Source organism: Idiotropiscis lumnitzeri, chromosome 15 (assembly GCF_059441095.1).
Source record: "Idiotropiscis lumnitzeri isolate Australia: NSW breed Sydney's pygmy pipehorse chromosome 15, RoL_Ilum_1.0, whole genome shotgun sequence".
Lineage (NCBI taxonomy): Eukaryota > Metazoa > Chordata > Actinopteri > Syngnathiformes > Syngnathidae > Idiotropiscis > Idiotropiscis lumnitzeri.
Window position 1 is genome coordinate 871,407 of NC_142405.1, and position 27,093 is coordinate 898,499.

At 46.5% G+C, this 27,093-nt stretch overlaps 1 protein-coding gene across 1 annotated transcript; it reads left to right on the forward strand.

Moving 5' to 3' along the window:
* The first annotated feature begins 1,387 nt into the window (after positions 1 to 1,387).
* Positions 1,388 to 26,847, forward strand: gjc1 (gap junction protein gamma 1). The gene is made up of 2 exons (XM_088316270.1): positions 1,388 to 2,136; positions 24,506 to 26,847. Exon 2 carries the CDS (start codon positions 24,560 to 24,562, stop codon positions 26,003 to 26,005), a length of 1,446 nt encoding a protein of 481 aa, XP_088172396.1. The 5' UTR covers positions 1,388 to 2,136; positions 24,506 to 24,559; the 3' UTR covers positions 26,006 to 26,847.
* The last annotated feature ends 246 nt before the right edge of the window (positions 26,848 to 27,093 follow it).

The following is a 27,093-nucleotide window of genomic DNA, read 5'->3' on the forward strand; positions in this document are numbered from 1 at the left end:
AGTCATTATGACACATTTATTTATTTTTGGAAAATCATATTATTGAGGTCATGTGTTTGTCCTGCATTTTCCAAATCAGCAAAAAATTATGAGGCCAACTCATGTCGGCGTATTGGGCCGTATAACGTCTAGAAGCGCAACCAGGACATGGCCGCCATGTAGTGGTGACTGGCGATATTACAACTTAAAACTACCGTCCATCCATGCATAGTCAGAGTTCGGCAGTCGCGGATTCAAATATTCACAGCTTTGTTTTTTCTTTTTTTCAATACTTTTCAAGAACTTACGTGAAAAGCTCATTTTGAAATCCACAAAACAAATGAAACTCATTTCCAAGGCGCCACTGTACATCTTTAAGAGCCGTTGACCCCTGACGGAAAAAGGCTGACTTCAGCTGACGTGACCCCGTCACTCGTCCTCCTCAAGCGCTCTGGCGTGAGTCGCAGCCCGTTTCCGGCCGCGGGCCACGAGACGGATGGCGGCGGTTCTTGCCGGTCTGAACACTGAAGGGCCCCCGAGCACTTGTTACAATCTGTGGTCCCATGCGGTGCTAAATATAGACCATGGTGGAGAAAGGCAGAGAGATTCTGATTCCGTTCAGGGCCAACATGGACCCCTTTTTTTCCAGGCTCCATCTGCTCTCCACCGCCTTATGACTTTTCTTTTTCTTCATCTTTTACCTCACCATTCTGCCTTTACATAGGTGATCCAATTTCTGAACTAGAACCCATTATAGGCCACATGGTGAACTACTGCTGTATATATATATATATATATACATTAGGGGTGTGCATCCCTCCAATAAAAGACAATTTGATGTATCTTGATATATGGGGCGCGATATGATTCAAGGACATTTTCAAGTGGAACGTTTCAATTGGGTTGCACGCACAACTTTTAAATGAAAACCAATTTTCCAATTGAAATTGGTTGTACACCTCATGATGTGTCCTGTGAGTTGGTGTTGGATTGGTGCTGTTTAGTTCTGTGAGTGTGATAAATTGAGGTCAAACTATCGCCATGTGTCAGTGTGACTTCCGGCCCCTGCAGCAACTCTCAAATCCCGAATAATTAGTCTCGGCCAATCAAGTCAATCATGTTTCAATTTAAAACAAAATACAAAATTCACTTTAAAGGCCCTCTCAGAATATCCCCACATCCCCCAAACCTGAAAAGATCTCCCTAAATATGAATACGATAACCGAAAAGCTTTAAAATGCCCACAAAATTAAGCCTCCCCACATTTGCCAAAATCCCCCGAAAACGATACATCGATCTATGCCTCTGTTTGGCTGTCTATTTTATCGAATCTATGTCACACTTGCTTCAATGTTTATTTCTGGTCAAATAATTTCCTGGTCTCTGTTCCTTTATTAAACAGATGCTGACCTATCGGGAGCGCGCACGGTTACAGATGCGCACGCGCCATGCTCGTTCTCACTAAAACGCGCGCGCATGCCAACGACCCCCACCGCCCGACCCTCCTCAGCTGTCACTCAAGAGCGGAACACGGGTTCGGCCGCCGTCCTCCCACGCGGAGGAACCTCCAAAACCGAGGACCACCACTCCCCGCCTCTCAGGCCGAACCTCCCCGGGATCCGAGCGCTGTTCTCCGGTGATCAACAGATCGGCGAGTCGGTGATCAACGGAGGATGTGCAGCCGCGAAGACAATACGGGGGCAAGCATGTGAGCGAGCCTGATCGAAGCATGTGACCGACTCGTGAGCGCCCATTTCGGCTGTAATCGCTGCAGGGGGGTCGGTCCTCCTCCGGAGCAAACATTTTTTGAAAAATAAATAAAAAAGAAGAAGCGCCAACATGACCCGAACATCATCACCATCATCCGGCACCGCCGTGACGGACCGGAGCCGCGGGGATCGTGGCGCCGCTTTTACGCAGCAGACCACATAGTGACCACTTTGTGTAAATCGAAGGCTGACATGGACAAAAGAAGAGAGAGGCTGTGAGGAAAAGGACGAGAGGGGAGAACATGAAACAATAAGAATTAAAGACTCGAGCTGAGAAAGTCCGGCAGATCTTCAAGTTTTGGACCAAGCCAAGTCCAAAAAAAAAAACCTCGTCCTCCTCCCGGGCTTCTTCTTGAATCCTAAAGCATCTTCACAGACTCGCACAGCGGTATGTAACCATGCTTGTTCAGATTTTTGGAAGAAAATTATTATTACATAGTCCATTTTTGTGTTCCGAACGTGTGTTAGTATGCTCGTGCACGCGACCTTTCACACGAACGCTTGAATGTTTACGACAGATTTTTAATTTATACTATGAATAATTTCTACGGGGAATCGTTTCATGTGACATTTACACACATGAATGCCGGTGACTTCTTCTGCTGTGCACGCGCGTCTTAATTGGAGCTCGTGCACGAGCAGCGCCAGGCAGACGTTCAGCCAAATGTCACTTTTCACCGTTTTCATGTAAAACGATGCACCTGAAGGTTGCCTCTTGTGCAATTATATTTTGAAGCGTCTTTTCGTATGATGCATGAAAATGTGTCAGCGTTTGTGAAACATCAGAAACTCATGGTGCTTTTAAAAATATCGGGACTACTGCACATCAGCCTGAGTAAAATAAGGGGAAAATATTTGTTGTTGTTTGGATAAATCTGAACATTGAACTTGAATTTATTTGCGAGGGATTAGATGAATTATTTACATGCGTGCTTTTAAAAGTGTGAAGTCTTTCGTTGGTGGAGGCGCAGCAACTTGAAAGTAATTACGAATGCAAATAATTGTAGTTTGAAATATTAGCAGGACTATGTTCGCATAATGCAGACAGCGCAACAAACAAGCACAGCATTAAACATTCTTTAAAATTCAGATATTTTAAATTAAAACTATGATTGCATATATAATTTTTTTTTATTTTATTTATTTATTTATTTTTTTTTTATCTTTATGTATCTTGTCTTGGCTCTCACATGAGCCGTCCCCAATGTTGTACCTGAGCTTTATTCTGAATGAAAACTGCATCATATCATCATTCGTTTATGAATAGCCCCCCCCAACCATCATTCAGGGCAGTTAAGCGCGGAAGCGACCTGCACCTGGCAGTCTTGAGCGTGATGACACGCCGGATGCTTTTGAATTATGATCCGTGAGCTCATATATGATGATTCCCTCCTCAATGCTGTACAAAATGAGCGTTATTTATTATATTTTTCAAAAATGGGATGGATTTGGCCCTGTGGCCAGAAAGCAGGACCGTTACGCTGCTCACATACTGGATAGATGTGATGTGTTCATCCTCGGCATCGAGCGCATACGTACCTCCGCTCATCAGTTCAGCATGGAGAGCATACGTACTGTAACGCCGCTCATCATTATGCATCGACTGCATCAATACACTTGCTCATTATATGGCACGGCTCGTCATACGATATGGATCGCAAACATATCACCACGGAGAGCATACATCAGATAACAGATATCGCCCCTCACCATTGCGGCATGGAGTGCATACATACCTCCACTTGTGATATTTTATTTTATTTTATTTATACATCATTTCACTTAATATACAGTATTGAGTACATGCTGTATATGCCGCTAGTCATCATTACATATGTCCATAAGGTATGGAGAGCATACATACCTCGACTCATTTTGAGTGCATGTAGCAGATACATACTTTCACTCGTCATACACACCTCCACAGTGCATGCACAATGCCACTCAGCATCCAATAAATCATGGCCGCACTCCCCCTCGCCATTACAACATGGAGAGCATACAGACTTGGACTGACTGTCCAGTATGGAGCGCATACAGAACCTCTGCTCATCTTCATCGCGCTTCCATCTTATTTGTCGTGTTAACCATTACTTCAAAGTGCTCCATCTCTGTCGCGTGATGTTTGTGCTACTCGTGCACCAGCAATTGGGGGAGGAGGACGAGGGTAAGGGAAGGGGGGAGGTGGGGGTTGGATGTTGGACACCTGCACTAAAGAGCGATGAGGGCAAGATTGTGTGTGGCGGCACCACAGCTGAAACCAGAAGAGCTCCCGTTCAAGCTCTCTCCTCAATTGCAGCCTGAGTGTGTGTGCGTGTGTGTGATTGTGCGTTTGGGGCACACTCAAACGCTCCCAACATTTAATTGGAGCTGGGCATCTATTTGAGTAGAGGCAATTAGACGAAATATGATATATGAAAAAAAAAAACATCCATCCTGACTTGTAAATGTTTGACCATTTATGAGAATCAATAGCCGACTTTTATTTTCCTGCTAGTTAAAAGCCTGAATGACACTCTTGGGGGGCGGGTGCGCAATTAACGAAGCTTCGTCAAGCTGAAGGCCCTTTAGACTTAGTTGTAACCTTTTCGAGTGGCCACAAAATCTCGTATGGAGCAAAGTGTGTGTATGGGCGGGTCATGCCTTCATGAATGTTACTATCTGCTATTTTAATTTGCGCCCCTAAAAATGCCCCCACCTTATTGCAAGGATCACATTGATGGTGTAATTGATGAAAAAGAAAAAGATCCTCACATGCAATTAATCAGGCTTTGGCGGTGATGGCGGCCGCCGAGCGCAACGCCCGCAGGAGGCTTTTTAGAGTCAATGACACGCTTCAACGACGTCTCGTCGCCAGCGTCGGGTGCTTTGAATACGCTTCCTGTTTCTTTGCAGTTGGAAAAGTGTCACGTGCCGTCAGGGGAGGGTCAATTACACGCCAATCACAGCACTTGGTGGGGAAGTTGTCAATTTTCCTTCCGATGACGATGAGGAGGAGGATAAACGTCATTTATCGATGTCGAACAATAATCAAGCAATCCCTCCCAAAAAAAATTCTCAACATTTCGGGAGTTTAATTGTTTTCAAAATCCAAACCGTCAAGAATACAGTGAAGCGATTGCAGGGATTACTTTCTAGACCACCTCGACTAAAAATGACATTTGTGATACAGAAATCCCCTTTTGAAATATTTCCCGGCCTTGTTTTAGAACAAATCTTTAAACACACTTTTTAACAGAAGACAAAAACATTTAAATATAATATTTTGAGAAAGCAAGAGCGACAGATAACACCAAAAATTTTTTTTAGAGTTAACCAATCCTGTTTCGTTCTGCTTCTTTCAGATTAACACAGAGTCTAACTACATCTAAATGTGTACTGCCATCTAGTTGCCGATGAAGGAATTACATGCAGTATAAATGAGAGTTAGGCAAAAATATGAGTTAGCTCGACCAAAAATCATCCACGAAATAACGGGATAGATAACCTAGAAGACGCCGTGGAGGGAATTTTGTTGTATGTTTTTTTTGGGGGGTGGGGGTGGGGGTGGACGGGAGGGAACAAACAAATTGATCGTACTAAACAAATTTAGTGAGCTATGTTACATTTCTGGAAATATTTTTGGCTTTTTTTTTTCACCACCTAATTTCAAAATATATAACTCTATATTCCTAAAGAATTGCACGCAAGCGCACCTTTGATTTTGAAACCTCGGAAGCGAACTTCAGCTCGTTTTCCGTCAAAATGGAGGGTAAAATAAGGGCAAGTTAGCGTAAAGTGTCACGCATTTAACGACGCTGCCACCCCTAGAGGAGCAGTTGGCCGTGCGCCCGCAGTGCTGCTGCTGCACTTTCCACGCGTTTCCAGCAATGTGCAATATCAAGGTATTATGTTTATATCTGCTTTGGCAGACGTGCGCAGGCAGCCCGCCTTAATCCTCGGAGTGCGACTTGCTGAGGGGAAATGCCGTTTAGATTCCTGCCAACGAGTCTGGATTCCCTCTGACTGCGCGTCGCTCTGCCTTTTCGGGTTTGCCAGTTGCTGCGCGCCACATTAGAGCGGCAGCAGAGGGGATGGCGCTCGCTCCACGCTTCTGGCCGGCTAACCGCCTCAACAGCCGTGAAGAGGTCACGCTGTAAACAGGCGCTCACTTTTGGGGCCGAAAGTCAGCGTTTGTTGTGGCTTTCGGCTCTTCACTGCGAGTCGCTTGTCCTCTTTTTTTTTTTTTTGCGTCTTATGTCTTCATTCCACAGTGGTAAATAAAATGTAATGAGCTTGTTTTCTCCAAGTTAAAACGTAGAAATAAAGATTGTACTTTTAAAAAGTCCGCATCTGACAAATCTGGTTTCAAAGAGGGAGTTGGGTTGCGCGGTGAGGACTATTTCTGGAATAAACAAATAATCTGGCACGGTCGTTTGAAAAGAGTTAAATTAGCAGAGCAATGTTGTGAAAGGAAAGCGACTGGGGGTTGTCCTGACATCACTTCAAAGCAGGTGGCACTTCTCTTCTTATTAAATTGGTCATGACGTCGTCCTCCGGTTGAGCGTGACCACCAATGACTCCAGAGGTGAAACGCGAGCCAGATAGAAAGTATGTATGAACATGATATGCTGACTTTCATCTTTCATCAAGGCGACTTGGGGCCCACAGGATCATGCGCACCCGAACCCGGTGAATGTCAATAATGCCATTTTAAATATCGACAGCCCGCGAATCGTAAAAATCCGTCTGTAAAAGATGGCCAAATGTATTGAGAAAATTGAGTGCAGAAAAATTATGTTTCGTAAACCCCCAAATTCTTACAAAAAAACTGATAATTCTCAAGTATGTGTTTTGCGTAAAAAATGTGAGTTTGCGCTTCCAACAACACACAAAAACGTTTTTTTAAATAAGGAAAAAAAATTCACGCGGCCACAAAATAGTAAGTGTGTGACGATTCCCCGTAGTGGAGGAACGTTCTTCACGAGTTTTGGGGTAATTTGTGAATCTTGGGCCGCGCGGGTCACTTGAGGCCCACAGGCCACCAGTTGCCCATCTCCTCTCGAGACCAGCAACAGCCACAAGTCCTCTCGCGTGCTCATTTCAACAGCGTTGGCCCCTTGAACAAAAAAGAGGCTGAAGATCTCTCGCTGCTTTTTGCTGAGAGCTTCCACTTGACAATTTATGGAAGGTTGAAACTTAAATGAAGACTTTTAGGGTCATCGGGAATTCCGATCCAGGACCTCTCGTACCCTGAGCTAGCCCGTGTTCATCTTGACTCCTGTTTCATGCCGAGTGCGTGCAGATGAGGCGGGCGCGTGTCACCTAGGCATGGCTCATCAAGGCCAAATGGGCATTGTAGCAAATGAAAGCAGTTGCGCGGCAGGCACCTTCCCACTGGGAATGTCACTGTAACGTAGCGGGATGGACTCAGACGTACATACGCTGCACTCGCACACGCCAGATGCAGCGAAGCCCGCGTTTACGCTGCAGTCATTGTCGAGCATGCATATTCAAAGCGATATGTCCAACTCGTGAGTTGGCGCACGCTGACACATTTACATACTGGCTCGGGCCATCGCCGTGATGCGGGGTGACAGGTCTTACGCCACTTCCCCTTGGGGGGTTCGAGGGGGGCGGAACCACAACGTGACAGGCGAGCGTGAGTGAGGGCTTTCATTCAGGGTCGAGTTTAGGCGACAATGAACTTTATTTGCCTCACAGACAGCATTTCATGTGGGAATTGTGCAAGATTTTACGACTTCATTTATGACAAGTAATGATTTGATTTGCTTGATTTTTGCCACAGTAACTTGGGTTTACTGTAGGGCCATTAAACGAAATTTGATTGCTTTTCATAATCATAAACATTATAATGAATGAAAAACGATGAACGTGCCGAACAGTGAGCTGCGTGTGTTCAAGTTCCTACGATGTGCACGTTCCCTGAATGCGCCGCGTTGCTTGCTAATGCATGCATAAAATCTCTAAATGAAAATTAGCATTGAATTCCGGGATGATATTCCTTCTAATGACAAAGATCGACACACCAACGCTGTTGGAACAGATACAGACATGTCACATAATAATACTCAAAGGCATCATTTTTTCCTAATCTGTGAAAAATGTTGAATAAGCACAACACTTTGAACTCAGTCACTAATCTCAATCCAAAATAATTGTGATGATCTTCAGATGAATGCTTTTCAAACGGCGTAGGTGGAGTCTTTTTTTGCTTTAAAAATAAATCAAAGTTACTGTCAAAGGTAAATGTTGAGGGGAATTCTATCATTCTACAACACTCATTAAAGATGCTTGTAACATTTCTACGCCCGTTCTAACGTCCTCATAACACAAATTATCACCGTTTTAATGTTCTCGGGAGGTCAAATTGTCAGAGCAATGACTCAGTGCCAACATTTTCACATTACAAAATGGCAACAATACGTTGGCCATGTTGCTTTCATGGTGCATTCAGGGGACTGGGGAAAAGAGACGTCTTGGGAATACTTGCAAATTCAAATGATTAGTACTTTTATTTTTCTTTCTTGAAACACATACCACTACATGATTGGTGATTTTATTGGAGTGCCAGTACAAAGTTGAGAAACCAACAATGTATAGCGGCAGTGAAAAATATCTTTTGTCAAATGACAAGTATGACAAAACAAATACTATTCTCTGGTCTGCATGACTGGGTTATAGTGCCTCCCGGTGGCCAAGGCGGGCACACCAGAAGGAGCAACACAATGAATTGGGCGGCAGCATTAAATGATGTTGCAGAAACTCTTATTATTGTTCCTGCATCAATCATATTTGGTGGCATTCTCAAATATGGTTCTTTTCCTTTTAAGACATTTAATTCTGTTTTGAGGATGGCGAGCCTGACACCCATCAGACGACAAGCGCTTCCACCGGATTGGTTCACATGTGTAGCAGAGGCGGGAGTTACCCGGCCGTCCCCCTCGCTCACCGTCAGCTTCCAGGCGGAGCCGAGCAGTCGAGTTCAAAGGCCGCGGGGCCGACACCTTGTCACCGCCTTGCCGCTGCGTCGCCTCACACGAGGGTAAGGGTGAGGGTGGGGGTTGGGGTGCACACACGTGGGTGCACACAGTCACACCAAAGTAGCCGCACACTGAGTGCACAAACGCACGGAATGTGGACTTTCCATGCGGAGAGAGAACAAAATTTGGCTGTTTTTGCAGCTCGTGCGGCCGTGAGTCACTGCTAGCGAATGCACACATTACTCCCATTTCATCAGCTCCGTGTCAGAGCCGCCCTATCCAACGCCCCCCCTCCCCCCCTCTGCTTCTCCTCACTCCGAAAGGTCACGACCTCTATTTCTGGGTCACGTGGCATCATTCAGCCCAACGTAAACACCGACTGTTGACGGCGCGGGGGCTTTCTAATTGGCCGCACGTGCGGCGTGACTGTAAATGCCGGCAGCTCTTTACATGTCTCGCTAATTCTACTCAATGGAGCGTCTCCAAGGGGGGTTGCACCCTTAAAAATAGCAAAGACACACTCGCACACAAATGTACGCTGAGGTTATTTTTATTCCATATACAGCAGACGTCCTCGTATGTTTATTCGTCTTTGTATGGAAATAAACGCAGGACGTCTTGAAGAGCAAGCGCATGCAAACAAGTTTCTTTCTGGCTTTTTCCTGCCTTGTTTTCATATCGTTGTGTATTTTTGACCAGCCTATTCTAAAAAATGGGCAGATTTGTTTCGGGCAATTTTTGCCGTTTTTTTTTTCTTTCTATTTTTAAACACTTTACAACAATAACAACATTCAATCATTACCTCTAGCCACTCCCCTGAACTGATTTTTTCTGAGTTTCCATTATCGAGTGCTACTTATTTGGGAAGCTGGAACCAATTAAAAGCATTCCCATTCATTTCAATGGGGAAAGATGATTTATGAATCTTGCGTCTCGAGAACTGTAGAAATATTTGGACGCTGGAACTTAAATTCCTTCTCTGACAAATGATTCAAGCTATCAAAAAATCGCATCCCGTTGTTCGGTGATCCGTTAGCAACCCGTCAGAGCCGCTAGCCAAAGTGCAAAAACTGAAGCGCTGCTTTGACAAGTCGCCGCTTGCTTCGTTTGTCTCCGGCCTGTTACATCATTGGCATGCGCCTCGTCTCCCAGGACAACCCTCCTCCTCTTCCTCCGTCTCCTCCTCGTCTTGGCCTCTGTTTTCTGTCCCGCGGTCACGGCTAAACAAAGTAACGTTCATACATGAGCGCTTTTCTGTGGCCACAAGGCGTCAAGACGATGCGAGCCGAGGCCCTCCCTAGTGCAAAAGGGCCGCCGGCGCGCAGATGCTCTCGTGCGAGCCGGCGGCCTCATAAGAATAATAATATGAGAATTTATGCGCCAACGAAAACAAAGCGAAAAAAAACAAGAGAAAAGAGCAACGGATGAAGTTGACATCTGCGTGCTCAAGGCCTGACTTCAAATAGCTTCTTTCTGCATATTGTTGTGTCAGGCCTGGTGGTGCGTGCGTGATGCAATGAGGCGCCTTTTTTTTTTTTTTTTTTATTCCGAAGCTCAACGTGAGCAAATTGACTTTGCTCCAGTTTTGGCCAACCTGTTTGGACCCCTCTTGACTCACGCGGGCGTGTTTATGTCTAAAACGCTGGTTGGCAACACCCCACCCGATTGCTCTCAACCCGCATTCCAATTTTATTAACTTCTTCGTTCTAAAAGTCGGCATTTATTTCGCTCGATCATATGAATTTTCTGCCCAATCGACTGGCGCACGCTGCGACAAATGATAAAATTCGGCGAAAATTTTTATTCACCATGCGCTCTGATGATATGTCATCATTGATTTTTTTTTTTCATTTTTATCGTTTATTCATATTTTTTCATCTATTTAGTTTGTACTGTCAGGTGATTCCAATTTATTTGCTAATTATTATTTTTTTAAATTACAATTTCATTTCTTTTTTTGCGGCCCTCCCTCGTGTGAATCAATTTTCTGCGCCCTCCGTAAAACTCCGAGCTAACAGGCTAACGAACGAAAGCAGGCTGTGGCGGCTCAAGAGCGTGCCGAGGCGCATTTCACGAGGCGTTTGCTCTAAACACGCTTTTAGGAGAACGGTGGTGCCAGTTTCGCAAATAGCAAAAAAGGCTTTAAGATGTTTTGACACTTGCTGTCGAAAATTCTTGTCAAACTGAAGAGAATATTACACTTTTCAGTCTGCTAGCTTGATGCTAATGCTAACAACGTCGTGTTGCGTTCAAACGCTTGTCAGTGCCGCGCAGTACTTGGATGCCCAAGACTTTTTTGTTTGGCGCAGCAAATGTGTCACGTGAGAGCGATGATTAAAGTTGCACCGCGAGCGTCGGCTGTGACATATTGGAAGCCTTGGCGGCCCTCCTTTCGGCAACCTTCTTAAGTGTGCGTCGTGAGCTCTCAAATTCAATCGCTCGCTTCCGTTTTCATTCGCTCGCCATCTGCCGAGTTTGGCGGCGACGCAGAATCAATTGTTAATGTTGGCGCCGACTTTGCTCGGCCGTTTTAATCTTTTCCCGCTCGCCGGCTGCTCGCCTTTTGATCTCTTTTGAGTCCGAAAAGAAAGCAGTCGACGGTGATGCGGGTCTCTGGGAAATAACTCACGGAGAAGATGGCGAGGTTCGTCTTTGAAGTCGCGGATGTGTCACGTGGTCAAAGGTTTGCCTTGGCGGCTAATGCTCATTACTAAGACATCACTGAATGCGTTTTCATTGGGAAGATGGAGTAGATCGTTTTGAAAAAAAAATGCAGTCCAACGGCCATCACAGCCCCCCTGTTTTCTGAGTTTGGTCATGTGACGTTCGCAAGCTCAGCCCTGTGATGTCATTTTCAGGCAGGTGGATTTTGCGACTGAATTCCTATTTGAAATTCATATTCAAATTCAATATTAATCAGAGCGCCGTGTTTGGGGGCGACGAGAACATATAATTGTAAAAACAATTTTAAACTTGACTTCCTCTTTCAAATCTTTTCAAGAGTAAAATAAAAATAATCGCTGGAGTATAAGAAAATCAAGTTCATGTGGGAAAAAAAAAACCCCAAACAAAATCAAGATTTGTGGGATTGATTGCGCCCAAACTAATACAAGTGCTTAAAGGCAGAAGTGAGAGCAACCATGAAGAGAAACCTTGGCCCGAGTCCTCTTCTTTATCCTCTGGAGTGAGCGAGGTGAGCTCTCTGATGACCACCGGCTCATGAAAAGCGTCTGAGGACAAACGTAATCGCCTCCCTCGTCCTCCCAAGGCTGGCTGGGCGTCAAGCCGTCGTGGCCGTGTGGCTTTTGTGAGTGCCGAAAGAAGGTCAGGGCCACGCCGGCACACTTGTTGTGTTTACAATTTGCAGCAAAGGAAGCGGAGACGGAGAAATGAATCGTGACCTGGCGGCTCGGGGCGCAGAACGGAGCGTTTGAGAAGGAAAGCCATGTTTGCTTTTTATGTTTGGAGCACAAAAGAGACTTGCCCTGCTTTTTATGCACCAGTTGCAGTTTTGAATGAATGGATGCTTCTTTAATTGAAAAATTGAAATGAAATCCAAGCTGCTGAGTCTCCACCGCTAACATTGCAGCGCACTGAAATAACATTTGGAGAAAAGTGGGGATTAGTGACGAGGAAGCTATTATTTTCAGCCAAATGCAAAATATTTTTGAAGGCTGAAAATGAGAAAATCAATGCCTATTTTTTTTTTTTCAATGAAAAAGTCTATTTCCGCTCTTGGCTGCCTTTGCCTGAACGTTTGCGCGAAGCCGCGCATCCCACTGAGACTGTGTCTGCGTTGGTGTGAATTACTAACGGCATCACTTAGTGGGAGTGGGCGGGGCGGGGCAGCGGCAGCAGCGGCAGACACCCCGGTGGGCGTCGCTGTTTATGTTCACTGAATTATTCACGTCCTCTGGGAGCCGCAGATTATCAAGAATTCATGTCGACGACAAAAAGAACCTTAATAGGACATGTGTAATGTTAATCGTCGCACAGCTTTGTCTGCTTGGCCGGGATTCGTGTGGAAGGCCAGAAAATGGTTTGATTTTGTTTGTGTGAGGGAGCCAACAACCGTTTTTTTGCGGGATATTCGTTTTGCCAGTTCATGCAAAAAAACGACTATTATCACTGCCGTACTGAGAAGCCAAGAGAGGAGCTGAGTCTGCCGTACGATATATTCTAATGTCTGTCTTAGACTGCACACACACACACACACACACACACACTAGCGTGACCACCATGTTGTCCACTGAAGGATAAAACGTAACAAAAAAAATTCACATTCTTTGATTTGTAAGTCATTTCTGTACATTATCTTCTCCTTCCACTTCCTTTTGACGTAATGTCCAAATGAACTCCGCTCGTCGTCTTCTCCTTGACGTCCTTCTGGCAACGAAGGACGCCATCTGACATGTGGAAGTCAGCGGTCGTTCCTCCCAAGATGTCTACGGCAAATAGCGTCGCCGCCGCCGCAGGGCGCGAGCCACATTTCATTACGCAATCCTAATTAATCTCCGCAGGAAGCCACGCGTGCGTCTAATTGATTGACTCATCGCCACGGCCGCCATACGCGTCCAGACATTAGCGGTGCGCTAAGTGCCAATTTCACGCTAGCTTGGGGCGCCCCCGGACGTTGCGCTATTCTGAACGTGAATTGTCAGGTGCTAAGACCGAGCCCGCCCGCTCTAATGAGGCGGCTGTTAATCAGTCACTCATTAATGCTGTTCTATTAAACCCTGAGGGGACCTTGCTGGGATTTATATTCTATTAACAACTTTGATTAAATATGTCGCAGGTCTGCTTTTGTAACGTCGCGTCTGCAATTGGGCTTTCCAGTCCAATTACTCCAATTTGTCAATCACGTTAAATGGATTCAATCGGCCCGCTATTAGAGGCACTTAAAAAGTTGCACCATTCGGTCCGGCCTGGAAGAGTCCGTCTAAAATTTCAGTTTCGTAACCATGGCAATCCCTGCCAAGCTTTCATCTCAATCTCTTTGCCTATTTTGGCGTCTTACCCTCCTCCTATTTTTAGTTTCCTCTTGGGCAGGTAAAAGGCATGCTCGATTGGGTTGAAGTCTGGAGATTGTAACCTTCCACTTGTGTCATCATCTCAAGCCGGGTCAGTTCCGTTCACCAATAATTTGGCAAAGCTTGCTTCTTTGTGACGACCTCTTTCTCTTTAGCAGGCGAAATGCATGCTCGATAGGGTTGAAGTCGACGTGATGGAAGTTTAAGACTGATTTCTTTTTGGGTCATTATTCCAAGCTGGCTCATAGTTTACCATTTCGAACCGTGAAACCGACAGTTTTGTGACTTCTTTTATTATTCTGTTCTTATTCATAAGACGCTCCTTCTTTTATTGGCCCGAGTCGTCATCATTTGGCAGAGAGGAAGCCAGAAGCATATCAATGCGTGAACAAGTTGTCCCTCACGCTAATTTGTCTTCATATCGCTATACTTAAATCGCATCGATCCAACCACTGACTAGAAGGGTGACAGATTTTCATTGTGGCCACAGTCCACATTAATATTCATCCTGAATTTCAAGTCAAATTGGACATAATTTCACCCCCTCCTGTAATCAATGCACAGAAATGGCCCAAAGCCAAACAAGGCCAAGGAGAAAAGTCCTTCCGAAGTCTTGTGAAGCTGATAAGGAGTGAGAAAAAAAAATCCCAATCCAAACGTCTAAGCTTCTAAACACAGCGTCTTCATAGACAATATGGATATCAATATTGAAAATCAGGAGTTATGGTTTGCGGCTGAGAGCATACGCGACCTCTAACGCTGGCTGACACCAAACGTAATTTCGCCTCCGTGACAGGAAGTGCATACGAGGTGTCGAAGCATCCTTGATGGATGGCCGGAACGAGGAGGAAGCGCTGGGGGTTGGGGAACGCCAGAGCGGCAGTTAGCGGCAGCGGGAGCCGGAGTGGATTGGTTGGGGGTGGGGACAGTGAGGAGACCCCTCCCCCTCCAGAGGGGGGCTCGTGTGTGGTTTCTACTCGCGAGCAGATGTTGCGATGAGCCTCATGAATGGGATGTTGCGTGAGAGTCTCATGGCAGCAAAGAGACGTCCAACCGGCCGTGGATGCACTCGCTCGTCTCATTAGACGTGGCGATGTGTGCGTGTGTGCGTGATTCCACGCCAGACAAACTTTTTCTGCCAGCCACGCGCCCCCTTGAACATCCTGACAATGGCGGCGCATCCTCGCACCTCCTCTGGACACGCCCTAGAAAGAAAAAAAAATTACAATTTTAATAAATATTTTCGAAATATTGTGGCATGTCAAAGACAGATAATGCTTTTGTTCATTTTCATTTCAAATTAAATGTTTGTTTTTTTCTCTGATGAGGTGAGGTTACCAGAACACTCCATCCATCTGCCCCTCTGTCAGATTTTAGAAGCCATTGTGGCCCACCAATCCAAAAGTTTGCCCACCCCTGGTCTAGAGCGTCGAACGGGAGGGGGCGTGGCCTCGCCTTTCAATCCACTCCGCAATTGTGTGCACGTGCGCGCCTGTCTCACAATCCGCTAAATCATGTCTCATCGTGGCTCTTTTCGACAGCAGAATGGCCCCCACAGTGCGGATCGAGGCGGCGTGCTGCAGCTGCTCCGCGCGCGCACGTGCACGGCCGGAGTGAGCTGCTCCTCCCAGTTTGTCTGAGGCTTTGCTTTGCTTTGCTTTGCTTTGCTTTGCTTTGCTTTGCTTTAATAGCCAGACTGATGCCATTTAAATCTTTCGCTTCAATTCCCGGGATGCAAATGCAGCTGCATAAATGGGTTAGTCAGGTCTCTCGCTGACACACGGTCGGGGTGCCGGGGGAGGGGTCGGTCCGTGAACGCAGCATGCCAAGCTCCCGTTGCTTTCTGGAATGGGAATTTTTGGAAGGCACCACAATTTGACCGCAATCTTTTTTTTTTCTGTTCAGCAGGAATAATTCAAAGTCTGCATTCGCATTTTGAATGCACGCTCGCAAAGCAATGCACGACAATGCAAATTACGGGAACAACAATAAATGCAGATGGCCTGATGACATGAATTTTTATTGGAATTGCCGGGATATATTTTTTTAAAGGCCAGTGAACAAAAGTTAATTTTCAAACCAGGCGTTGATATTTTCCAAGGTCAAATTGAACGGATGGCAAGGTCAAAAATATTTTTCCACACCCCACATTGAGTCGCTCCAAGGTTATTCTAGTTCATGAAAACTAACCAAAAAATGAAAACTAAAATTGAAAAACTAAGAATAAAAAATGTTCTCAAAATTAATTCAATTTAAAAAAAAAAGAAAATTCCCAAACTATTATAATAATAATGGCACACACGTTAGTTTAGAGCCAGTTCACAACGGCTTTCCTCAAATGTCATTATTTTTTTTTCATATGATGGCATAATGACCATAAAACATGTGTCCATTCAGATGCAGCGTGTTCCTCTATAACCGTTCTCGTTCATGACTGCACTTTTGTTTCGTTTTTTTTTTAGCATTAGCAAACACTCCCAGTAGAAAATGCGAGTTATCTCCAAGAGCGCAGCCCAAATAAACTCCCCCAACTTTTTTTATCGGCAATCCCATTTCCATTGTTTGCTGTTTACAACAATTAACGCTTGCATAAACACAGCACCATAAAACAAGCTGGCTAATAAACATGTGGTGTGTCGTAAAAAAAAAAAAAAAAGAAAATGCTCAGCCGCAGTACAAATTCCAACATGCACGCTCTAATCCCGCTTTAATCCCCCATATGTCATTTCACCGCATACGCAGCGATAGGTGCTAATTATGCAGATTTGGGATTATTTCGTCCTCGCCGCTAATCCTCGTCCGTGTCGAGTCATCAAGGTGAATGAAGCCTCCGTGTGATTGGCCGCCTATTATTAGCACGCTAACGGGCTGGCGGGGCGCCGGTGCACATCCAGGTGGGCCATATTGAGCAGCAACCGAGGCCTCGGGCGCCCAACTGTCAGACGCGCCGAGGGAAACACCGACTCCGCTTTACTGCAGAATGGGAAGAATGGGAATAAAAGACACACACACGCACACGCACACGCTTTGTGCCCTCCAAAGCTGTCACCAAAGGCAAAGGTGCTCCCGCACATGCGGACACACATGCACTTTGCGCAAGACACGACACGGAAGGTCTCATGCTGACTCACTCTAACACACACCCACACACATGCACACACACACGCACACACGCAAGTACAAAAAGGGTGTATTCTTCTCCATTTTCATTGTAAAGACACTTCACGTTGCACATGGCCAAATGTTCAAAATATTAGGAACAACTTCACGTTAAATTGTACTTTATAAAAGCGACGCTAGCTTGGTGAACTAGCATCAATCTTTCAGTTCGTTGTTACGGCGATAGTGGATCGACAGCTGACAGTTGAGTGGGGCGTGGTTTCAGCGCATTCTGCGGACACGCCCACAGCATTTGAGAATGGAGACAACGGCTTAATTTCTCACTGTTTTGAAGCATCATACAAATATATTTTTTTTTTTGTTTTTTTTTTAGGCAAGATTGTTGCTATTTATTTTCACTTTACCGGGATTTTAATACATGATCAAAATATTAGAAATGAGCTGAACAGGATCAGTTGCTGGTTTCCAATATGGAGTCAGCGTTCTTCTCCACGATTAAAAATAAATAAATAAATCAGATAGTGCAGGTGAGCCGATGGTGAGTGTGGACGTGTGGAGCGTGAACGTCGGTCGACCTCACTTTAAACTTCAAAAGCGCTTGAAAGCCTGAAAAGAAAATTGCTGACAAGATAAACGCTTTTGTGCAAAGAATGAGTTTGAGTGTGCACAGAGCTGCTCGTGTCATATTAAGTGACGCGGTCAATGAAACCTCGTCGGTTGCACTTTCACCAGATTTTTTTAAATTTTCTTTTGCATCCATCAGTAAGCGGAATGTATTGTAAAATCCAACATTCAGCAGGTCCTTGAAGGCGACACACCTCCCATTCCTCGGACGATTGAAAACGTTATTTGAGTAATATTCTGTATCTGTGCTGTGCGTTTTTTAAAATAGCAAAGATTAAGGATTACTTACAATTATCCATGCTGAACTCTTGTTTGGAGCGGGAGGCTCAGTATGGCCTCTCGTTACCATGGCGACTGGGGGTGTTACGACAAGATGAGCGCCGCCTTGAAATATGACTTTAATTTGTTCTGTGATTGCGTCGTCTTTTATTTATTCATTCATTCAAATTCATCTGTCCCAGCTTTCCCTTCCAAAAATACAAAACGTTATGATAGCTAGCTAGCTAGCTAGATAGCAAACTAGCTAGCTAGCTAGCTGGCTAGCTCCACAAAGGACATTCTCTGTTCATCTGGTCTCCACAATAAAAACAACCCAAGGCAAGGCAGGCTTGCAGGATTACTCGTGATATTAAAAATATGAATATTGAACATAATATCTCATCTTTCATTTTAAAACCTAGAAATCAAATACAAATTAAAAAAAACGTTTGGCTGCAGCCTGGCGGAGCGCAACAGTTCTTCCGCGGGGAAAACTTGCGGTGAACTTTGAGATCCGACGAGTCGGAGCGAGAAATTGGATTTGCGCTGCAGTGGCCGCAAAGTCAAAATGCAAAACTTTTTTATTTAAAAGACGCGCAGCATTGATGGCGCTGAACGAAGTCAGAACGGTGGCCAAATTGTCAATCGAGATTTAAAATTGAAAACATTTGAAATGTGATTAGCAAGTCTTTGATGACTGGCTGCAAATGAAGCCGGCATCACAGCGGGCCGCTAAAGCAGATTGAATCGACGTCGCATCAAAAGGAGCCGAGGCCATCGGATTATCGGAGGTTATTAGCGCACGAGCGACGATTCCCAAATGTCAAATGTGAGACGGAAATCATCTTCATCAACTTCACACGGATGGAAGTCCCCCGCAAATTGCTCCAACACGTGTCGGCGCCTGTGGACTTTGAGTGACACCAGATGAAGTTAAAGACGATTGGCCGGGCCGCGATGTGAGAATGACGGAAATAAGGAGCCGGGCGGAGATAGCGCGCAGCCCTAATTTGAGCCACCAGCACGAGTGAGTGGATTTAAAGCAAATCAAACGAACATCGCTTATTGTTGGCGGCTCTGCATGATTAGCGCTGGAGGAGCGTGTGGGGGGGGTGTTGCAAGTGAAGAGGGGGATTATGGGTTAGCACTCACTGGACTAGACGCTTGACATAAAGCATTCAAGTGAAGATGGGCCTTTTGTGGAGAATTTTCCAACTGGTGTCCTGACTTGACTCTTTTTGCGGGAATCGCAAAACGCAAAAAGCTACGTCCAAAAGAATTTGCGGTCCGGTGCAGTGGTGCCTTGAGATACGAGTGACCAATATTAGGATAATGCAACATTAGTGGGGAAATTTTTGCTTTGACTTGCGAGCAAAATTTTGAGATCCAAACTAATATTATTTGATCAAATTATTGATTGTATTATTCTGTTATATCGTGTATGATATGGAGTGACATTTTTCTCCTTAAAAAATGTTTTGGGGGGGCTGCAACAGATGATTTCCTTTCATTTAGAAGGAAACGATTATTTTTCTAGTTGCCATGCGTTTTGCTGCCCATTGAACCTTTTGAGGTGGACGGCGGAGTGATGTGCAGGGGCATGCATAGGGCGAGGGCCAACGGGCATCCACCGAGGTGGGGGGGGGGGGGCATCCATAGGCCACCCTCATTGGCAACTGATCTTTTTTTTTTTTTACTTTGCCGCTTTATACTTGCCACTTTTATTCCAAAACGTTAAGATCTGACGTTTGTATTTGGCCTCCATTTGACGCTGTGCCAAAGCAAAAGCCAGCCGCCCTCACCCTCGCCCATCTCGTCTTCGCCCCCCCCAGCCGTGACCCACTTTGCAACGGGATGATGAGGGTAAGAGAGGGTCCATTGTGAAGCGCCACAAAATGCTCTGCCTCCTTCTCATCCCGCCGCACAAGCTCGCACTCGGCCGGGCGCGCCACAAACGGACGGATCGTTGCTTCGGGGTGACGGATGAAAGATGGTGGGGGGGTGAGGAGGAAGAAGGGAGCAAGTGAGTATATACTGCTTTGCTTCTTCTTGTAGCTCATGGAGAACTTTTCATGTCGTGTCTCGTGAAGTCCAAGGCACAGATGCTGCCCCCCCCCCCCCGCAACATATGGAGGCACTTTGCCTTTGGACAGCGTTAATGAGGCAACTTTGACTTTCTTAACACGCACACGTGCGCCGTCTCCATCTCTGAGAAAAAGGACGCACACGTTTTTCATTGTACACGCCCCCAACGGCGGGGCAGCTCGTTGCTTTGGAATTTGCCGTTTGTTTGTGCTTTCATCACGGCCATCCCGCCATCACCCCTTTTTTTTTTCTTTTTCTTTTTTTTTGCACATTCAGCTGATGAGGCTTAATGGATGTCTAATCATGATCAGCGCAGAGAACTTCAACCCTTTGCACATGTTTGCGCTCACTTGGAAGGGGGGAAAATGAATAGTGTTCCGAGCTGAGATGTTTGTCGGCTCTGTGGATGCTTTTTTTTTTCCCCTGACCAACTTGAAGCAGTTCAACTTGATTTGTGCAGTCTGGCTGATGTTGATGTTTGGCTGAAAAAGTGCATTGTTGAACTTTTCTACCCTTAACACTTTCCTTTAACCACGATACCATTTTTTAATATATGTGTGTATATGCCTCCCCCCCCCCCCCCCCTGGTAAGGACAGCCTTTTTGATAAAGTACGCACTATGGCACTGTCGTGACGCTGTAGTGCAGATGTCATCATTCTCTTTGGTCCAATTCATTTAAGACCTAATAATCAATCACCAGTGCGCCGTAAATATTCATCGGCGCGTTCTTCCGACAAAACCGCTGCTGCTCCTTGCAACGACACGCTTCTTCATCTTCTTCCTCTTTTGATGTGACACTTTTATGAGATTATGATTGTGATTTAGCCACATGACAGATGACTCCATCTTCAGACTTTGAAAAAAAAAAATGTTTCCCTCATTGCCGCTTGAGGTTTACCTTCATCACTCTGCCAATTTGAAAAGACGACATCATCGTCATAAATCGACTCCCATGTGCTCGAGTCCATTAAGTTGATAATATTCTGCGCCGCCTCGTCTTTGTAAGTTTAATAATAACGCACCGGAAGAACAAAAAAAAACAAGCAAATAAGCGAACAGGAAGTGAACATGAACGCATTTGAAAATGAACAAATTGTTTTCCCTCATAGCTTATTAAACATCATTTTGTCAAATGTGCTTTTTTCATGCCCAAGTCAAGTTCAAGCGGAGGCTAATGAAGCCGTTCGCCTGACATGGTCTCATTAGAGTTTTTTAAAAACCATTTGCAGCGCTTTTATTATCCGCGCTGCCCCTCAGCCGCCCGTCTTTTCATAACCGCAGCGCGCAGATGTATGCACATACATCTGCATGAAATGCAGCCTGGCAGGCAGATGCCATATTTAACTCTGCAAAGATTTTTTTTTGGGCTCACTTTGAAACTCATTTCATAAAAATATTTTTTGAAATTGAAAAATGCATTTGCGTCTTTTAAATAAATCCAAACTAATCATGTGATTGAAATGAGTTTTTCTCACCATTTTCTCACCACAACTCCGTCTCACTGCCACACTCGGCCCCAATGCGAGCGGACCCGAACCTCCCAAAATGAAACTTTGTACTTTGAACAAATCTTCACAAAGTCAGCGCCAAACCTGTCACGTGGTTTTGGTTACATCCCGAACAAAACAAACGGCCGACTGTTGAATGTGCCATGAGCAACCCCCACTCCCCCCGACCCCCTCGCACTCTCCTCGTCGTGGTGAGTCAGTCCCGGACCTCCTCGCCGCCACGTTGACCTGGCGACAACCTGTGCGCGCATCCGAAGCCTGCGACTCAATATCAAGCAAATTGATGTTCACGTTGTTGTTTTGTGTCTTTGGCGTTGCTGACTCACGCCGCCGCTAACGTGACGTGCTGAGTCAGCTTGTTTAGCCTCTGACGGCCCCCACGAGCTCCCGCAGATGCAAATAGGATGTGAAAGCCAAGTGCCAGGTCGTATGAAGCATTGCGAACGGCGGGCGACCGGAAATGGATGCAGCGCCTCCTTTGGTCGGGAGCTGCTACGACACCTCCAAGTTGACTGACGTCGTCGTCTCGGGCCGCGTTTGCCAACCTCTACCGAGCTGAGGCACTCATTTTATTTTGGAAAAAAAAAATCTCTCAAATACAACACCGAATTTCTATTGGAATTCTTCTTCAAAGGAACACGGTGGAAGTAATTGAGAGCGAGAGCGGGCGACATTACCTTTCGACAACAAGGCGGGCTCATTTTGAACGGCGAACACCGGACAATTCATTTTTATGGCTGAGAAGAAAATTGTGACCTTGCAGGAGAATGTGTTTGAATGCCACAGATTAGGTTTGGAAGAAATCACCCGCCGTGCCTGTCACTGTTTCAAAAGTGAAAAGATTTGCATAATTTGAAAATGCGGCCATTTGAAACACATCAAAGCGACAATTGCCTGCCATTCCACGTCGTTCCAAACAGTCACTTTGTATCCACGTGACGCGGCGCATCAAAAGAGCCGTTTAACCTTTTTGCGGCCTGCACTAAAAGGGACAACGCAACGTTATGTAAAGACAATGACGGACCGGTATGGACTCACCGTGTGTGTGTGTGTGCGTGTGCGTGTCACAACGCACAACTTGTAGCGTGTCCTCACAGCGCGAGCCGGGGGTGCGCACACGTAAACGATTCCTGACATGTTCCTTCCAGCGGTGTCCCGGCCGTGTCCTTATACGGTCACGGTGATGGATGCACACGCTACCGTCGCCAGCATTCTTGAAAAACATTCGCTCAGCGCCTCCTCCTCCGTCCGGGCTGGAAGACGGAGCGCTTCGGCTCGCGCTGCATTCCCCAAAAAAGTGAGACGTTTCTGACCTCGGGCTTGGAAACTGCAAGAATTGATGTCTAATGATGAATAATTCATTAAAAAAAAAGAGGAGGCTGTTTGTTGCCACTCACAGTTGACGTTTAATGTCAAACGAAACAAACTTGTGTTTTTAAAAAAGCCTCATAATCTTCTTTTAGGACAGCTCGCTTAGCTTAATGCTAACAAACAATGCAAAGAACCTTTTCGGTTACGGATATACGAATGGAAATGGAATGGAAGCAACACATGTAGACGTAATATAACAAGACTCGCAAGATATATACTTTATCCTCGATGAAAAATGAATATTTCATCTTTCGGACTCACTTACACGCTTGCCTCCATCACGCCAGTTGAGTTCCAGACTTCCGTCGCCATAAATGCAATATAGAAATACCTGAAGCAAGCAAACTCAAAGATGCTAAAACGGGCTCACTGTCGGCATAAAAAGCAGGATTGAAGAGATTTGGACATTCATTAATTTTAAGCAAACACCAGAATTTCGTCCTTTTTTCATTCTTCTACTTTCAAATTTGCTTTGTCAAAGAAAAATAGTCTGCTACCATCTAGTGGTCCACAGTGGAATTACAGCTGCATCATGCAAATCCAAATTGAAACTGACGTTAGTTCCTTGCCGTCCTCCATTTTTTTTTTTTTTTAGGTCAAACTTTTGTGAGCACCGACGAGTATATTTCCTACTTGAATGCCTCGTTAAGCTCCCAACCTGCTGGCTAAGGATGCAGACCCTGGAAGCCCTTTTTCAATCAGTCTGGGATTTTCTCGGCATCGCCGCTGACAATAAACCGAGCGCTTTTGGGGGAAAAAAAAAAAAAGTCTTGCGGTGCTGTCATCATTTGGCCCTCCAAAGCCGTCCCGAGGGGGCCGTCGGCTTTTAATACAGGTTTGATGGTTTACGTCGAGCACCCGCCGATGCGGCCGCTTCGGATCGAGAGTAACCCACATGGTCGACGTGTCTCGCTCTTTCGACACGTCTCGCTCACAAGAGCGCCACGAAGCGCAATCACACTTTCCTCTCAAACGAAAGCAACGCCGAGAACACCTCATGCACATGACGGCTCGCTAAGAGGATTTATTTCCTCCAAGAAAAGTTACAAAGTGTGCGTGTGTGTGTGGTGGTTGGAAATTCCCCATTTGGATGATTTGGTCTCCTTGTTGCTTCGTATTTTTTAATACCGATATCCTCTTTCCGGCAGCGTTTAATTTCCTTTAAGAAGTAACTTGACAGCAGCCTCAACGTGACACGGCGCTCTCGGCGCGTCGTGTTTATGCTGCAAGGAGCAACAGATCAAAGAAACGTTTCCGTGTGGGGGAACTCTGCTTTTCATGACATCACCTCCAAACCTCTCCGAGCGGGGAAGTTGTTCAGGTTTCCTTCCTCGTGTTTTCTGTATGCTGAAAACGGGTTTGGTCAGTCGTAAATTTCTTGGGATGTCGGTTAAAAGTGAAGAAAATTGCCATTGGTCTTTCTGCCAAAATGAAAATAACAAATCAAAGCAAGAAAGATGAAATAATCTGCCAAGCCAGATTTGGCCCCCGGGCTTTGAGTTGGAGACCGGTGTCTTAAACCAGATGAAACGATTTGACCAATGAAATGGCTGCTTCCAAAATGTCTTTTTGGTCGCCGTAGCAAGGTTTCCTTCCCCGTAAGAAACGTCGGGTGTCGGTCTTGTGACGACTGGTAACCCGTCCGGGATTTGTTCAGCCGGGAGAGACGCCGACTCTCCTCTGACCACAAAATGACAATCGGGCTGGAAAAACGAATAGGTGCTTTTGAAATGTTTTTTGCACTCACGCTCTCGTGGTTTTTTTCTGCCGCCCTCAGAGTCTGTGAGCAGGTGAGAGAGGGACACTGTCTGCCCCACTGTCCAGCGACACCATGAGCTGGAGCTTCCTCACGCGGCTGCTGGAGGAGATCCACAACCACTCCACCTTCGTGGGGAAGCTGTGGCTCACCGTGCTCATCGTCTTCCGCATCGTCCTCACGGCCGTCGGCGGCGAGTCCATCTACTACGACGAGCAGAGCAAGTTTGTGTGCAACTCAGGGCAGCCGGGCTGCGAGAACGTCTGCTACGACGCCTTCGCCCCGCTCTCGCACGTCCGCTTTTGGGTCTTCCAGATCATCCTGGTGGCCATGCCGTCCCTCATGTACATGGGCTACGCGGTCAACAAGATTGCACGACTGGACGAAGCCAAGGGAGGAGTTGGCGCCGCCGCGGTGAGAACCACCGGAGCGGGCGGGTACACGCACCGGAAGCCCCGGAAGATCTGCTTCGGGGCGCGGCAGCACCGGGGCATCGAGGAGACCGAGGAGGATCGCGAGGACGACCCCATGATCTACGAGGTTCCCGAGATCGAGCCTCCCAAAAGGCCTCGCGATCCGCTGCAACCCACGCCCAGGCCCAAGATCCGGCACGACGGCCGCACGCGCATCCGAGACGAGGGACTCATGCGAGTGTACGTTCTGCAACTGGTGAGCCGCACGCTGCTGGAGGCGGGCTTCCTCACGGGTCAGTACTTGCTGTACGGCTTCCGCGTGATGCCCGTCTTTGTGTGTTCGGGGAAGCCGTGCCCGCACAGCGTGGACTGCTTCGTCTCCCGGCCCACGGAGAAAACCATCTTCCTGCGCATCATGTACGGCGTCACCGTCCTGTGCCTGACGCTCAACGTCTGGGAGATGCTCCACTTGGGCGTCGGCTCCATCTGCGACATTCTCCGCCGTCGGCGCTGCCCGCCTCCGGACGACGAGTACCAGCTGGGCCTGCTGGGCGCCAACGTGGGCGGCGAGGGCTCGGTGGGGGGCGCCGGAGCCGAGGCGGGTTCCGAAGGCGACGTGGGCGGCGACGGGCCCGCCGACTACGTGGGCTACCCTTTCTCCTGGAACACTCCGTCGGCGCCGCCCGGTTACAACATTGTGGTGAAACCGGAGCAGATGCCCTACACCGACCTGAGCAACGCCAAGATGGCGTGCAAGCAGAACCGGGCAAACATCGCGCAGGAGGAGCAGCAACAGTTTGGCAGCAACGAAGACAACTTCCCCACAGGGGGCGAGGCCCGCGTGACCCTCAACAAGGACATGATCCAGCAGGCCCACGAGCAGCTGGAGGCCGCCATTCAGGCGTACAGTCAGCAGCACCGCTCGGACGAGCGGCTCGCCGACAGCCAGGACGACAAACCCCAGAGCAACATTATCCAGACTCAGCCTCACAAGGAGCGCAAGCACAGACTCAAGCACGGCAAGGGAGGCGGAAGCAGCGGCGGTGGCAGCAGCAGCAACAGCAGCAGCGGCAAATCAGGGGAGGGAAAGCCCTCGGTCTGGATTTAGCGCGGTGTACAGAGCAGACTGAAAAACCGACAGTGCCTTAAGCGGGGGTTCCTAAACCTTTTGGGTCTGGGAATTCCTTACAGGGGAGACATTTTTGCAAGGACCCCCTCATTAGCCTAGCGCAGTCCGATCCACTGTGATTTTTTTTTTTCGCGGCCCACAGCATGTACTGAAGAAAAACACTTGACACAGCCTGCAATGCCATTTAAAAAAAAAAAAGCAGTGTGAATGTGTGTGTGTGTTGGGGGGGCGGGGGGGGGGGCGAAGACACCCACGTGCCCATAGGCGGAACAAACAATAATGATCAGAAATTAGTTTATGATAAGATTTATATATATATGCAAAATACCTTTTTATACCCCTAATATATATACATACATATATATACGGTCTTTGAAATAAATGCCACGATAGAAGAAACTCATTGAATCGTACTTCTCCAGCTGAGCCGTAGCATGTGCAGTTGAATCGGAATCTCGTTGAATCGAACCGAATCGAATCGTTCCACCTTAAAATAAACGATTATACTGCGCAAGAACAAAATTCATGACCGAAATCCACTAAAAGTTCTTTCTCATCGGTTTCGTTTTTTTAAACCTGGATTTAAAATCATTTTCACTTCGGTTGCCATCATCAGCATAACACAGACCTGGCAACTTATACATTTTCCCCGTATTTTGTACGTTTTTTTTTATCATTTCAAATCATGTACGCCGTGTACCGACTTTTGTACGGGCAAAAAAAATCATTTTTAAAAAAAATCGAAGTTCACGTAGGCTTTTGAGAAGACAGGAAGCTGCTGACCCTTCACTTCCTGTGGGTGGAACGGCCACATGTGCGAAAGCACGACGTGCGCATGCGCAGTTAACCGTCTGCATTTCCGCTTGTGTTAGCGTCGTAATCGAAGAAACATTCATTAAAAAAAAAAGTCGAAGCAAGCAAGCAAGTATGGGCGACCCGCCAAATAAGAAACGAAAAATTTAATCCTCAACAAAGGGGCCTCAATTTTCGTTCTGTGTTCCTTGCAAGAAAGACATGAAAGTTGCTGCGAGTGGATTCTATGATTAGAAGAGCCATTTTAAAACTGC